This window comes from Neopsephotus bourkii, unplaced genomic scaffold, assembly GCF_033783945.1.
Source record: "Neopsephotus bourkii isolate Nb327-2 ecotype Australia unplaced genomic scaffold, CSIRO-AGI_Nbou_v1 NB_1542, whole genome shotgun sequence".
NCBI classification, from domain to species: Eukaryota; Metazoa; Chordata; class Aves; order Psittaciformes; family Psittacidae; genus Neopsephotus; species Neopsephotus bourkii.
Genome location: NW_026902018.1, coordinates 2,781,515 through 2,796,963, shown reverse-complemented (window position 1 = coordinate 2,796,963; position 15,449 = coordinate 2,781,515). Strand labels below are relative to the sequence as shown.

Genomic DNA, 15,449 nt, shown 5'->3' with positions numbered 1-15,449 from the left:
GTCATGGTCCTTTTTATATCTATTGCCTAGTTCTGGAAACCATCCTGTGAGTAGCCACTTGGACTTTAATAGGATGAATCACTGTTAAAACCATCATGTGCTTATAAATGTTTACATGAGTGGGCCTAAATGGAGATACCACAAGGAGGGGAGGGAGAGGAGCAGAGAAATCAAGCTTAAAGCTGCAGCCATTGCTATGAGACACTTGCCTGGAGGGTTTCGGATCTGCTGCTTCTTGATTTGAATTCAGACTGCCCCCCCCAGGTACAGAATTACTAACCCCAGCACATGGGAGGTACCCAGAAGTAATGTCCTCTGCTAATAAGTGACACCAGTAGCAGTAGTGCCTGATGCACGGGTAGTAGCAATGGTCAAGAGGTAAGTCATTCAGGACAATAAACGTCTCCCAGCATTTGGGTGTCACATTTTGGGAAGGATTCATGGAAGGGTCTAAACCTGCAATGAGAAGCACATATTCATCAAGAAGAAATCATTGAGAAGCAGTAAAGAGCAGCCTGACGGTGCCTGTGCCCTGAAGAGCACCCAAAGGAAAAGTACATACAGATAGAACAGTTAGGGCTGGAAAGGACTATAAGATCATCTTGTTCCCCCCAGTAAATGACATTGCCATCATCCCCAATCATTAACCTGCTGTGTCTGTCTTGGTTTATCCTGTATTCAAGGTATAACTTTGTGTATGTGAGATCAATTCTAGCCTTACATCAATGCTTAGGAAACTTTTTCTTACAAGAACACATTAGTTTAGAGCAAGTCACTCAGATAGGCAGGGTGGGCTTAAGGGCATGGTAAAAAAAGCTCCTCTGGCTTAGTGGTAAGGTTCCCACCAGCTTCAGCAGCTTTCAGATCAAGCCTCCTATGAGATAAACCTTAGGCCCCTACCAGACTTCCCTGGCATGGGATCTGGGAGGTTTGCCGTTGGCTTTGAGACTTTGAATCAGGGCCAAGTGATTGCAGCTCTTGGTTTAGGGGAAAAGGAAACAAAGGAACTGTGAGCTTAAAGGATTAAAAGGAAGAGCTAAAAATAAAGCATCAGCAATGCCAGACCCCCAAATTTACTGCTTTCCTTGCAGAGAGGATGGGTTTTCCTGTTGTTTTACTGAGGGGAATCAGACTTCTGCATGACTTGGAAGAGCAGGATACCTACAGAAAGCGTCGTGATATCACTCTCTGAGACCAGAGTTGTTCCTGTTGCTTTTCCTGCAACTCATCATCTGGCTAAACTTGGAGAAGAACAAATGATTCAGCCTTTTCCTGGTGAGCATCTTCGTTACTTCAATGAAGAATTACCCATCAAATTAGAGAGTCCAAAGATTAAACAATGACAATATATGGGGCATGATTTCTACTTGTGCAGCCTATGATGGTAACCTAAAAACAAATAGCCCTGCCTTTATGTCTTTGTGCATTGCTGTCCATCTCCTCCCACCATTGCCTTCAGCTCTACATTGTCCTTTCTGTATTATCCAGAGGTGATATTCAGGAAACAGGGGTGAAAAAGAGGGTATGTGAGCAGTAATCTGGGAGACACCAAGCTGGTTGGTAGGGGTGTGGGGTGGGAGGGTAACAATGGGAGAGTTGCATGGATGCTGCTGCTCTTGAGATGGGGAAAGGCAGTCCCACAGGTACCATGGGGTGGAGGTATATTGTCACTTATAAATTGGGAACTAGGTGTGATTTCAGCTGCAGAGGCTCCAACATTGCAGCAATCCCAGCTCCTGGGTGAGCATCAGCCCAGTAGTTATGGGATGTTAGCAGAGCACCTACGGAGCTTTCAAACTTCACTTGCTGTTGACATTCAAATCCAATGCTGTGTGAGGCCTGGCTCATAGCAAGGATTACCAAAATCCTACCTGAGCCTTTGGACCAAGAATTCCAGTTTTCAGTCTAGCTGATCCTGCCTTGGATCCTGGATAACCTTTTGGGGTCCTTTGGATCCTATCTCTCATACAGTCCCTTTCCAGGTCACCCCACCACAGATGAAGAACAGAAGCAGGTGCCACAAGGACCCCATTCATCCAGATATGGCTCAATGAGGGATATTTCTGGGAATGAAAGAACAGCAGAGAATGACGTTCAAACCTTTCCTGAGCAGATAGTTCACTCCTGAGGGGGAACCCAGCTCTTGGACCTACAAAACTACACACACACAGATATGTTACATATTTATTCGAGGCAGAAATTGGCCAGGAAATGGCTATAAAACACACATTTTGAATAAAAGGAGGGAGATTTATGGCTCTTTTGCGAATCTGAGTCATATCTTTCTGCATCCCCCAGGCAGGAATACTCTAATCACTAACATACACCAAACATGTACGCACAGTGGGCCGAGAATTGCTTCCTTCTGGCCACAGCTCCAGCTAAAGACGTGATAGGGATTGAGCTACTTTATCTGACAGTTGGTAAATGAATTGCCAATTCATTCTGAGCTCGGAGGGGGATTTTTTCCCCTTTCAAAAAAAGGGTCCTTTTATATATGTCTTTGATCAGTCAGGCCCTTGACAAATTATTTTCCAAGGAATTTCTTGAGCCCTAATGCCATGAGGAGGGAGAAAAAAACAAAACCTGGATTTGCTCTCAAAGAAAAGCTTTTATGTCTCAAAAAATTACAGCAATGTAAGGGGTTTTCCTCCATTTCCCCTCATCTCCTTCACTTCAAGAAATGGAGGCAGGTAGCCTGAAGAGTTTTCCATCCCACCTAAAGGCAGGATGCGGATGGGAAGGAAGCACAGCCAGGTCTCCCAGCCCGATTCCTCCCCAGCATGGAGGAGCACCATGAACTCTAGCACAGACTGAATGGAAAGGTCATGGTCATCAATGACACTGATAAAGAGGCCCTTCAGCACTGGTATGAGCAATGGGAACAGAGAGCAGCTCAGGGTTGTGTCACCAAGAAGCTGCTTTCCTGCCACATTAAGCACTTTGGAAAGGTTGGGATACAAGAGAGCATCTCCCTCTAGCACTGCTGGCATCACTCCTAAGTGTGAGGATAAAGCAGTGTTTGCTTGTCTTTTCCCAAGCAAAGGGAATGGGGGGGAGAGTTTTCCTGGGTTTGCCACTTTACTCTTTTTATCCTATCATTTAATCCCTTTTCTCCAGGCAAGCATCATGTCCTTGATTGAATCCCAAGTGGTCCAGGCAATGAGTTGCACAAGCCAAGTGTGCGCTTTCTATTACCATTAATGCACAAATAACTCATCCCCTCGTTATCCCACCCATCTGTCCTGCAGGAGGGCAGGCGCCCAACAGCACAGGATTCAATTAATGCTTTTCCACTACACTGAACTTCATCAGGATGGCTCCAACTCAAAATAAAACCAAACCCACAAGACCTTTTATCCAGCCTAGCCCTGCATGGGAACATATGTAACCTGTCTACAGGAATCCTCCTACTAGAATCCCAATAGCAGCCCCACTGCAGACAAGAGTGATGGATAAAGCCTTTTGGCTAGGGGCTGGCTGGGCCTAAGAGTACGTTGTAGCTTAATCTAAAGAAATTAGCCTAACCAAATCACTGTGGCTGACTCCTGGGGATTTTTCACCTTCATGAGTGAAATCCAAGCATCTAAAGAATTAAAGATTTCAGGTTGAATATTGCAGAAAGTCCTCAGTATGAAGACATTGGGCTTGAAGAGTTTTTCAAGCTCATTCACTTTTTAAATAGTACCTGTTAAACTTCTCCTGGCTCACAAAGCCTCCAGATTTGGCTTCAGATTAAGCCTTAATAGAGGTTATATATAGCTGCAGTTCCATCTCAGCTAGCCGCACCTCTCATACACAGGGCTGCCTCTCTTGCTGTTGGAAGTCGATCCTCCTGGAAAGAGCAGCAGCCGTCTGCCAACCAGGAACAGGAGACAGAGCCACAGATGGACTCAGCTAACGAACCAGGATGTTCCTGCCCCATCCATCAAGAAGTGATCAAGTTGTTAAAGTTGTCCTAAAAGCTGCCACAATCAGATGAGAGAAAGAGATCTCACACACAGCTTTCCTGTACTTTATTAACAGCTGTGTAAATACGAGTAGAATCCAAGCAAACCAATGTTAAAAATAATCCCATATAAAGATCAGCAATACCCTGGGATATGGAGATAATCCTGCTCAGACCAAGAGCTCACTTCCTCACAGGCAAAAGTCTTCAAATATTGGCATGGACTGAACCACAGTGTCTGAAAGACAGATGTTAAGAAAATATTTCAGGCTTTCTTTGGATTGTTGGGGTTTTAATGCTATAGCACAGCTAGGAATGAGGTGGCCCTTTTGGTTCCTAGAGCTGACATTGCCATGTTTTGTTCTTCTTTTAAATACTGATTAGAGCTGAGCAACATTTTGGGATGTTGGTGTGGCTTGAGGTGAGAACTGTCTTTTTTCTACAAATAGATTACATAAAGTTGTCCTTACAAAAGGATTCAACAACCACATATAAGACCTACTGCACCTCCCATCCCAACAGCAATGTTTTATGGCAAAGCATAACAGCTTTGCTGCTTCCTATTCTAGGAGACACTTTACATAGAAATACACTCTATTGTTTCAGGTGATTTGTTTACAAAGAGAGGAAAAAGTACAATTAGAATAACAGACTAGTTTGGGTTGGAAAGGAGCTTAAGATCATCTAGTTCCAACTCCATGCCATAAGCAGGGATGCCTCACACTAGACCATGTCTCCAAAGGCTCTGTCCAACCTGTCCTTGAACACTGCCAGGGATGGAGCATTTACCATTTCTTTGGACAACCTGTGCCAGTGCCTCAGCACCCTCACAGTAAAGAACTTCTTCCTTAGATCTAACCTGAACTTCCCCTGTTTCGGTTTAAACCCATCACCTCTTGTCCTATCACTCCAGTCCCTGATTATTTCTTAGTAAGCTAGGCAAATGACGTCCTTTAAGCCTAAGCAGCATTTTGGTGCTGGCTCAATGCACCCAGAAAGAGTAGTTATCCACACTGGTCCAACAGTGGTTATAATTTCCTTTGCAAAGTGGTTTTGGAGGCTTGGAAGGTCATCCAGCAGCCTCATCTGTGGCCCATGGCCCTGGCTATGCAGTGCTGCCTCCTTCCCTCACTGCACAGCCTCAGTGTAGGACACTTGGACATGAACCAAAACAGAACCTCATTACTTGCTCCCCATGTAGGCAAGTGCTGCAGTCACTGCCAAACTGGGCTCGTCATCACCACCTTGACTGGCATTGACCCAATAGCAATACTGGTGCCTGTCACTCAATGAGGTTGTTAAAAGTGCCTGTCCAGGCACATGCACCCATAACTCACTGACCAGCTCCAGACTACTTACAGCGTCCTAGACCATCCGTGCTCCACTGACCCTCTGCCTTCAATTAAAAGCTCACAGAGTCTGGAATTCCCTCTCCTTCCCTGCCTAGGAGCACTGAACATCAAGCTCTGGCAGGATAGCCCACACTACTTGAACAGCAGCAAATACATCATCCTAACTTAGCTTTTCAACCAGGCTTCAGCTAGACTTGCTTTCCCCAGATACATGTGCCACAAAAGCCATCCTGTGTTTTAGTAGGCTGCAGTATTTCCTATTAAAAGCTCTGATGAAGAAGGTGCATGCAGATATCCTCAGGTTTACAGTGATCTTGAAATGGAAAATACTGGGGTACAACCCCCAGCCTAAGTTTCTGATGAAGATCAGGACCTGCAACTGCCTTTGACAGTCACCCATAGTGTCCTCCAAGTCCAAATTGATGAGGTATGGACTGGATAAGTAGAAAACAAGGTGGGTGGAAAACTGGCTGGACCATCAGATGCAAAGAGTGATCACCCACAGCGAAACATCCAGATGTTTGTAGGCTACAAGCAGCATCATTCAAGGGTCACTACTGGCACCAATGCTTCCTAATACCTTATTATATTAAAGACTAGGATGATGGGACAGAGCACATGCTTACCAAGTTCACAGATACCAAACTGAGGGAGCAGCCAGCACACTGGAAGGAAGAGCTGCTACTCAGACCCCAACAAGCTGCAGAAGTGGGATAGCAGGAACTTCACCAAGCTCAAAGGCAAAGCCCTGCCTCTGGCATGGATAATCCCATCCAACAAGACAGGCTGGAGCTAGAAAGCAGCTTTGTAGCAAAGGACTTTGGAGTTTTGGTGAGCAACAAGTTGAACGGGAACTAACCATGCAGCCTTGCAGCAAAAAAGCAGCTGCACCCTAAATTGGATGAGCAGAACCGAAGCCAGCAGGTCCAGGGTGTGATCATAAAGGATGTATTGGATGTACAGACAGTAAGGGCAGCAAAGGGGGAAATAATCCTCCATTGTGACCACCTCAACACCTTCTGATGAGAATGTTTCCCTAAAATCCCAGGAGCAAACCCCAAAATTCTGGATCATTACAACCCAAGGCTAAGCAAAAGCTGAAGTGAAATACTGATGACTTTGGGATCCTTACAGATAGCGATAAGGATACTCCAACAGCACAAAGCCCTGCAATGGTACAGACACACAGGAGATCTCCACGTGCTAGATCACAGAAAGTAGAGGAAGAACAGCAGTAGATTATTATCATCATGATGATAAAAATTATAATACACTTGTTTGGCTTTATGCAACAGAAACATCTCAACACAAGCATTTATAGATATACTACTGGAGCCCTCAGTCCCTTGCTATTAAAGGGCTCATTATGCCCTACAGCAGGTTTCTGCCCCCTATAATTTAGGGCTGTACTTTCTATTCATAATCCAAGCAACATTTTTGACCTTGGAGCATATTACAAGTCATTTGTGAGGTCTTAAGTAGAGAGCAAACCCCTCCTGCCTTGTAGCACATTACACTCCCCTGGGAGCACTGCATAGGTTACATAGAAACCCATTCATTCATAGGGACCATTTTCCATCTCCTCATCACATCCCCAGTTTTTACATACTTGCGCTTAAACGTGCTCCCAGCAGCAGCATCAACACTGAACTGACAGCATCACTGAGAACCAGCAATACAAAAACTCTACAGCAAAACCCAAGCATAGTCTTCTCTCTGCCTTTAATCCCTGGGGTGGGAGTGCTCATCCAGGTGGAAATGATGCTGATGAGAAGCCTTGGAGAGTGTCTCCAGCTGCTGCTGCCTAACTCAGGGCAGCTGCAAACCCCACAAGTCTTTCAATGGCAATGAAAGACCAACAATGGCAGTAAAAAAACAATGGCAATGAAATTCCCAATGGGCATTGCCCAGGCATTCTCAGGAGACGGGCTTCCAGGGCACTCAAGCAAGTGTCATTGTCCCACCATCAGCCCTTCTGACTGACAGCAGGAGATGGTGCATCAAAATGCCTTTATTTACCTCATGAAAGAGCCATGGCAGACATTTGCTGACTTTTAACTGTACTTTACAGTAGCTGAATCATAGAATCACAGAATGGTTTGGGTTGGAAAGGACCATAAGATCATCCAGTCCCAACCCCCTTTCCACGGGCAGGGATGCCTCACACTAAACCATGTCACCCAAGGCTCTGTCCAGCCTGGCCTTGAACACTGCCAGAGATAGAGCATTTACCACTTCTTTGAGTATACTCCCATGTGCAGGGTAAAGCCTTCAAAACCCACAGCAAAGCACAGTCAGAGCCATCCGCTGAGGCTGTAGGATTTGTTTCATCCAGCCAAAGGAAGTAGAAGACATTGGAGCCGCCGGGTGTGATATGTTCCAAGTGAAACACGTCAGTATTTCACTCGGAAACGGCTGCTGCAGGTTGACAAATTTCCCTTGAAATTTCAAAAGAGCAAAATCTCCTAAACATAAACAAAATATTTCTACTTTTTGAGGGTGGGAATTTATTCGAGGCACTTTCTGAACATTTTCCATTCACTTCAAGCATTGACAATTTTATTACTCAAAAAAATGCAGCAAAAGTGTTCACTTTTCCAGAAAGAACTCAAAAAAGAAGGTGGGTTTTTTTTGTCTGGTGACAAGTTCTAGACCCACCTCCAGACAAATCATTGCTTTTCTCTGTCTGACATTCCTCTCCAGTAAAATTTCCAACTTTATTATAGAGCCTAAAACCCAATGAAGAACTAAAAACAGGGTGAGGGGAGTAATGGGGGGACTCAGAATCCCTTGAGAATCTCATATTGGAAACTTTAAGAGAGGGGGGAAAAAAGTTAAAGAAAAACCCCCAAAACACTTTTCCAAATCACATGAGACCCATTATAAAATTGCCAGAGTTGGCAGCACCATAAAATCTATGATACTGCGGGCTGGATTTATGAGCAAGAATCCTGAGGCTTTGGGATGGTTTATTCCCTCAGCTCTCAGGGCACAAAGGCAGTTTTAGGGATGGAGCATAGCCTGGAGCAGCACTGATGGGTGACTTTGTCCCTCTTGAGCATCCTTGTCTCTAGGACAAACATCATCAATGCAGGTCTGATCTCAGTGGGGAAAAGCCACCTCCCCAAAAGACCCAGCATCTTTGCTGTTGAAACTTGAAATGTGGAGGTGAACTGATAGGGACAAAGAGCTCTCTGTGAGCCTGCTCAGGGCATCTGCAGCCTCCTCAGGTAGGAGCCATGGTAATGCAGGGAGTATTTTAGCCCAGGAAGGCAGCTGAGAAAACAATGCTGTGACCACAGCCTGGGAATTGGCGTTCACTCTTCAAGAGATGTTTTTAGCAGAGCTTGTGTTTCTTTCTCTCCTTCTCCTCCTGAAGGAACTGCGCAGCCTGTACTTACTTATTGCAGTTCATCCATAATGCCCTGTTTTTCTTCTGCCTGAGGATGTTTCATGGCTACTTGCCACCCGAGCAGCAAGCTTGCTCCAAGGCTCCTCACCGAAAGGAAGAGGTTCGAGGTACAGAGGTCTTCTGCCTGTGAGGAGGAGGATGGGTCACTGTTGCCTTCACCTGCCACACCAGCCCTCCTCCTCCACTGCCTTTGCAGCATTCCCTTTGGAGCCCAGCTCCCTCCTCCAACAAGTAGAGCTCTACTGGGTGCTTCCACCATCCCTCTCCCCAGGCCCACAACAGAGCACCCCGGCCCAGCCCGTTCTCAACACCCTCAGTGGTGTTTATGGGAAGCCACCAGGCAATGCTGAGGATCGTTTTATGGCTCCTGGGACTTGGAGGCAAGAAGTGGCCATGCTCCATTCCTTTTACCATGCTTGGATGGTCTTCCTCAGGTTTCGAGACCTCTTATGGATGAATTTAGCTCTGAATAGGGTAGATTTTGCAACCTCTTTTGTCCAGTTCTTTCAATGACAGTAATTCCTACCTATTTTTTCCCTACTTTTTGTTTCTTTTAATTATCATCATCATTATCATACTCTGATAAGGAATAAGTCAGTAAGACTAGAAATAAAGGAAATTTCCTGAATAAAGGAAATTCAGCCTGTTTGTAACAGAAATCACAACCAAAGGGGAGAACGCCCTCCTTAAGAACTCCCAGGATTGTTTTGGACCAGCTAGGAAGAAGTACAAGCTGTTTCTCAAGGTTCAACATAGACCAGGCATGTTCACACCTAGGCTGGGAGTTTCCATGGGCCTTTGAACAAGTCACATTTTCTTTCACATCCTATCTGATTCCTCACAGTCCTGCTCATCCAATTGGAAGAGCAGGCTGTGCTCATACGGTACAACTGGGCTCCATCAAGACTAAAGACCAAGAATGCCATACTGAAACAGTAGCCAGTAACAAACTCTTCAAGAAGAGGAGGAGAAGGCTATGTAGCATCTTCCCATCCACCTTTGGCTTCATCTCAGATTTTGCTAGTGCAACAGGTCCATCCTCCTGCCACTGATGGCCTCCTTGCTCCTTATGCCATCATGGCTCCACATGCCATGGGGTTCTACCTGGCTTTTCAGCAGCCGAAACCCAGCCATCAGAGCCCACCAGGGCATCACAAGCTCCACCAAAGGGCCTCAGCATTTCCCTGAAGAGAGAAAAGGATAATTATGGAAAACAGACAAGTTGAGAACTTGAGGCCTTCCAAAGCTTGAGCAGTGATTTAACATGTGAATTTAGTTTCCTTAATACCCTTCAAAATGCATGACACACATTTCTGGTAAGACCTCTTTACTTCCAGAGTAACCACTGGCCATTTAGTTACATGTAAATGACCATATAGTGATAAGATGATTACATGATTACATGTGGGATAACAGGGCCTGGGAAGTACAATGCAATTGACAGCTCAATACGGTGTCATTTTTATTCCTTAACTCCAAATGCAATTTACTCATTCATTCATCTTGGCCAACTGCATATTCCAGAGAGACAGCATGTGATTTACTGAGCAATGCAACACTTGAGTAATTCCCTGGGGGTGGCTCCATGAAGACAAACGGCTCGGGGTATAACTTGAGGTCCCAGCCATGCCCGCAGAAGGGTTGCATGATGTCTATGTCTCCTTCTGCTGGCAAACATAGCCAACACCCAGAGTGAGCTCCTAGGGTAGCACAGCATCATGTTTGACTCTGTCTAACCCAACATTTATTAAACCCAGTTGTTGCAAGCAGAAGACAGTAAAATCAGAGACAGCTGAGTGATGAAAGCTGTGTTGTAGCCAACACTGGGATATTCCCAGCACACACCATCTCCCAGGTCCTGCCTGCCATGGGACAGCAAGGCGGGACCATCACCTTTGAAGGTGGTGCAAAGCCACGCATTGCAGTGCTGCTGCCACAGACAGATGGGCTGCTGCTGGTAGGACAGGCTGGGGACACCTCCTCAGCTCATTTCCCACTCTCCACTTCTTCGGGCAGCCATGGCTCACCAAGTAGAGCTTTCGGCTGGATGCAGTCTATTTCTCTGGAGATGATTTTCCCATCTTGTTTCCAATCCATGTAGCCTCCACCATCCTCCCCTCCTTTGCTGAGGCTGGGACACAGCCTTACACTTTCCCAGGGCCAGACATCCCCCACCAACCCCTGCATGGGAATGGGAGGTAGCTCAGCCTCCACAAGGGCTTCCTGATGCCACCCCAGCACCCACCTGGTTGCTTCTAAGTCTGCCTTGATGGGAAAGTGACCCCAAGGAGAGCATATCCCTTGGGGATGAGTTGGGTGGGAAGGACCTGGGGCACCGAGGCAGCTCTGTAGTGGACAAACACCCAGCCCTAGACATAGCAGGCCCAAGGTCAGCCCATCACTGCTTGACAGCTGGGATGCTGCACCTCCTGCAGTACCTCATAAATAGATAAGAAATCAAATGTATGGGTATCAAGCAAAAAGAACTAAAAAAGGCCACCTCAAAACCTAAAGAAATTATAACTAGGTGGGCAGGTCCCTTGCTGTTGAGTGTATTTGGTATTTATTAGATTCAAATTGGCACACAAGAGTATGAAAGCACAGTAGGTGGGGACCATTGCTTTCTCCTTCACTACACGGCTTTCGATACCTGTCTACAATCCCTCCCCTGCACATAGCGGCATTCCCACATGCTCCCACCCCCGTTCTCAATTGCTGACACATGGATATACCTCTTTTGTTCATTAGAATTACTTTTAATTAAAAATATATGTAAATTATATAGAGTGTGCACAGCTTGGAGAGGAAAAAAGAAAAAAAGAGAAGAAAAGAAAGCAAACTTCCATTTCATTCAGAACTGTAACCCCTTCGAATCAGCTGCTTTGTGACAGACTGAGTTCTTCGAGCTCCCATGTATAAATAAATAGCACCAGGAATTTTTACACCTGAAACACTCTGCAGTAGACATGTTTACTTACACACATTTGCTGTTGCTTCTCTTCTTGCCTTCCCCACTCCCAGCATTTCATGACTGTTTTCTGCTCCTTTTTAAACACATTTACTGAATAATTCACTTAACATACCCAGACCAGTATCACGTTTTCTTTAGGAGAGGAAGGAAAAGAACACACCATAAAATGAAAGTCCAGGATTGCAAACAAGCATCATCAGCATTTTCATGAGCAAACTTCTTCCCTTCGCTGCCTGCATCCTCTCCCTCCCCTTTCCCATCATTGAAGCTGGCTCAGAGCCTTGATTTCCACATGCTGGTAAAATCCAGCAGGAGACAAGCCATGGGTGTTTCTCTATCAGAGACGGCTGATGGACCAGGAGAGACCAGGAGATGGGAAGGAAGGAAAGAAGAGTGAGAGCATTACACACAAGTGGGAAAGGAGATGAGTTTACGGGGCTGGTTCCTGCAGAGATGTGTTTGAGGCATTCATAAGGAAACACAGCAACCCACAGGGAGGGATTCCACTCGTGGTACAACGCCTGGGCGAGGTAGGTACCTGCTTTGCTTATTTGTGAGTTTATAATACCTTTTCCTGTTGAAAAGTAACAACAATAATACTGATTTTAAAAAACAGAAAAAGAATAAAGAAACACCACTCCAAAATCCCCCCTTGGTTAAAAAGGGATGGTGTCTTTTTTTCCTTTTTTTTTTTTTTTTTGAGAAAATTGAAAGAAAAAAATACATATATTATTATTTATTATATAACATTGTCAACATCAACACCACAAAATAAAAGTAACATCCTAGTTGTTTTCGTTCAAGCATTCTGATTGTGTTGAGAAAGGCAGCAGGAGTTTGGTGTCCCTTGGAGAACAAAAAGAGCAGGAGGGCAGGGAATGGGACAGGGGCACAGGGCTGGCGGTGGCAGCAACACAAACTGGGTGGGGATGGTGGCGGGGGGGGACATGTGCCAACCTGTTGGGTTTTCCTTTGAAACGAAAGAAAAAGGGATAGAGGAAGGGGGTAAGTCACACCGAAATGGCTGTTTCATCTGTGGCTTCAATCAGTGTCCGTCCCTCTTGAGTGCTATTGGTGAACATTCAGTTAAAGGAGTCTTGCAAAATACTCTCCTTTTTATTATCAACAGGGTTTTTTGGGTTGGTTTTTTTCTTTTCCTTTTCCCATTTTCCTTTTCTTGTTTGCTTTTTTTCCATGGTTAATGCTCTTGCACTTTCCTGACCCCCTTGTTAGCTGTTCTCACTCCACTCTGGCACCATTCCCACGCCGTGGACCGAGTGGTACTGGTGGGGAGAAAGGGTTCGAGGCACGCCGTGGGAATACAGGAACTCTGCGGGCTGTAAGCTGCTGGGGGGGGACTGGATGCCAGTTTGAGGTCCGCACTGCCGCACGATGGGTTGGTGAGAAACAGAGGTTTGGTGCTGAAACATGCTATGGGTATCTCCTATTTGAGGGGAGGTATGGTTGGCCACACTGCTGAGCCGGGGCATCAGCGGCCCCGAGGTGAAGTGGGCAGAGAAATGTTGGTAGGGTAACCTGTCCATCGGCTGCATGGCAGACACTGTGCAACTGCTGTAGGATGGCACGCTGGGCCATGTGTTACAGCTGATGTCCTCCAAGCTGGGTACGGGGTCCGTGGGGGGAGCGGAGCTGGCATACATACATGCTTGGCGCTGGGCTGATTCAGTCCTGTATGAAGTGTTCAGTCCCTGCTGCTGGGGGTAACTGGACCTGTAGAAAGGATCCTCGTCTGCTGGAGAAGTTTCCATGTAGGGCTTCTTGTAGGGATGCTCGGTGGTGGAACATTCCTCATCTGTTGGGAGATAAAAACTCCTGGTAGCGAACAACAATACGATGACCTCAGCTGAACCTCCCTCTCCACAGTCCTCATTTTATCAAGGACACAGCCTGCTCAGAGCTGATCCAAACATGTCTTTCTGTTATGGCCTTTTAAATACAGATCCCTTCTTCAGAATCCACCTGAATCAATCCCACTGAAATCAAGTCTCGCACTGAGGGAGTGGGGAAGGGATTAACTAGGAGCTCTGGGAGGAAAATCAAGGCAAGAAGACACTGGAGGGATCCTGAGGCTTAGCTTGCTTGATGATACCCTATACGCGTCCCTGAGCTCTTCATCTCCCTTCTGCTGCAGCATTTTGACCAGCGGTACAACATCCGCCTGTGGATACAGTGCACCTAACCGAGGTCCCCACTCCCAACTGAGATGCTCAGAGCTGATGCTGCTAACTAAAAGCCTTTTCAATTATTATTTTCACAATAAACGAGACAGGAATGGAGATAACCATAAAAATTCCCTCTGGGAGAGCACCAGCGATGGCACAGTTGAGACAATCAGATTTGGAGTTTTACAGCCCCAGTCTTAAGCTGTGCCAAGGAGAGCTGGGCACACAAATCCCATGCAGGGAGCCAAGTGTAACAGCAAAGAAAAGTAAATTTCACAGCTAGAAACAACAAGGCACAGCTTGCCGAGCCCTTTGTTTCCTGCAGCATCCAGGGCCAAAAGAGGGAAGGAGATAAACAATTTAGGTGAAATCTCTCGGGTTAAGCAAAATGAATAAGTGAATATGCCCTTATTTATTCACTCGCAGGGTCATCAAATGAAATCCAGCTTTGCTGGAATGGATGGCAAAGTTCCCAAGGACAAGCACTTCAAGAGATTTTAAGGACAGTGAGGCAGAGGGGTGCTTCTTCCGATCCAGATTAACTTTGTTGCTGCTTCAAGGACAAGATTTCTGGCGTAGGCAGAAACACATCCATCCCACTTCACTTGGAGCCCTACTGGCTGGACCCTTTCAATGGGGGGGAAACTGAAAGACAACCACATGAAACAACCCTTTCCACATTTTCTCAACCAACACGTTTTGAGCTGTAATTTTTTTCCACCCTGAAAATACAAAGGGAAGGAAAAAAAATCCCAAACCAGCTCCACAAAAAAGACTGAAAGCATCTTTCTCCTAAGAAACACTTGCAAAACCACACGTACATGGGTGCTGGGCTGCTCCAAGGTGAGCGCCCATGTCTCACCTTTAGGAGATGCAGGTGGGCAGCGTGGACACCTCTTGCTTCTTGTCAACATACTTATTGCTAGATACAGCCATGCTTCCTCCTGGAAGCTGAACCTACTCTGCTTGTAAAATAATCCATTATTCCCTCTCAGGTGTCTGCCAAGCCCAGCTGGAGCAACTGCTGCTGTTAGTCTTCTTGACCCAACCACGCCAGAAAACATCAGGTACCAAGGTACACACCATAGGGACTTTCTCCTTGGTGTCCTTTGACTTTGTAATAGACATAAATTGAGCTGGAAAAGCACAGTCCCATTTCATGCTTTCTTCCTGACAACAGCAAAACCTGGCTCCTTAGTCCCAGCAACACAGAGCCCTGATAATCAAGTTATCTCTCTCCTCTGCCTTTGCTTAAATCGGGGCAGAAAGTAGGATGGGATAAGTGAGCAATGCAGTAATATCTTTAAAACAGCTGGAACAGCAAGCAAATAGATACAGAGTTGTATCACCCTCCTTCATCAGGGTCATTTTATATAGGAGAGATGGAGAGGATGTTATCCCCTGAAAGACCAAAGCTGGAAGCACAGGTCTAAGCTCCCTCCCGAACACGGGTCTATCCATCACAGGAGGTACATCTGGAATAATAGCCTGAGCCCATGCTTTTACAGACAGCCTCAAAGTTTTGGATCCCTGTCCCACCACTGAGTAATAAGAACACTAGGGTGGAAAAACAATGTCTTGT

The 15,449-nt window shown here is 45.9% G+C and overlaps 1 protein-coding gene and 1 long non-coding RNA gene across 6 annotated transcripts in view; both read right to left on the bottom strand.

The window, feature by feature from the left end:
* The window catches only part of LOC133221511 (uncharacterized), a 28,213-nt gene extending 21,212 nt beyond the window's left edge, over positions 1–7,001 (bottom strand). For both annotated transcript variants that reach the window (XR_009728014.1, XR_009728015.1), the window contains exons 1-2: positions 6,911–7,001; positions 1,872–2,063 (exon numbers count right to left, since the gene is read on the bottom strand). This is a non-coding gene — a long non-coding RNA (uncharacterized LOC133221511). The remainder of the gene's footprint in view (positions 1–1,871; positions 2,064–6,910) is intronic.
* A 5,404-nt stretch (positions 7,002–12,405) lies between these two features.
* Positions 12,406–15,449, bottom strand: part of TBX5 (T-box transcription factor 5) — a 44,318-nt gene continuing 41,274 nt past the window's right edge. For all 4 annotated transcript variants that reach the window (XM_061370544.1, XM_061370546.1, XM_061370542.1 and 1 more), the window contains exon 9: positions 12,406–13,497. In XM_061370544.1, the coding sequence (XP_061226528.1) occupies positions 12,914–13,497 (584 nt within the window). In that variant the 3' untranslated portion in view covers positions 12,406–12,913. The remainder of the gene's footprint in view (positions 13,498–15,449) is intronic.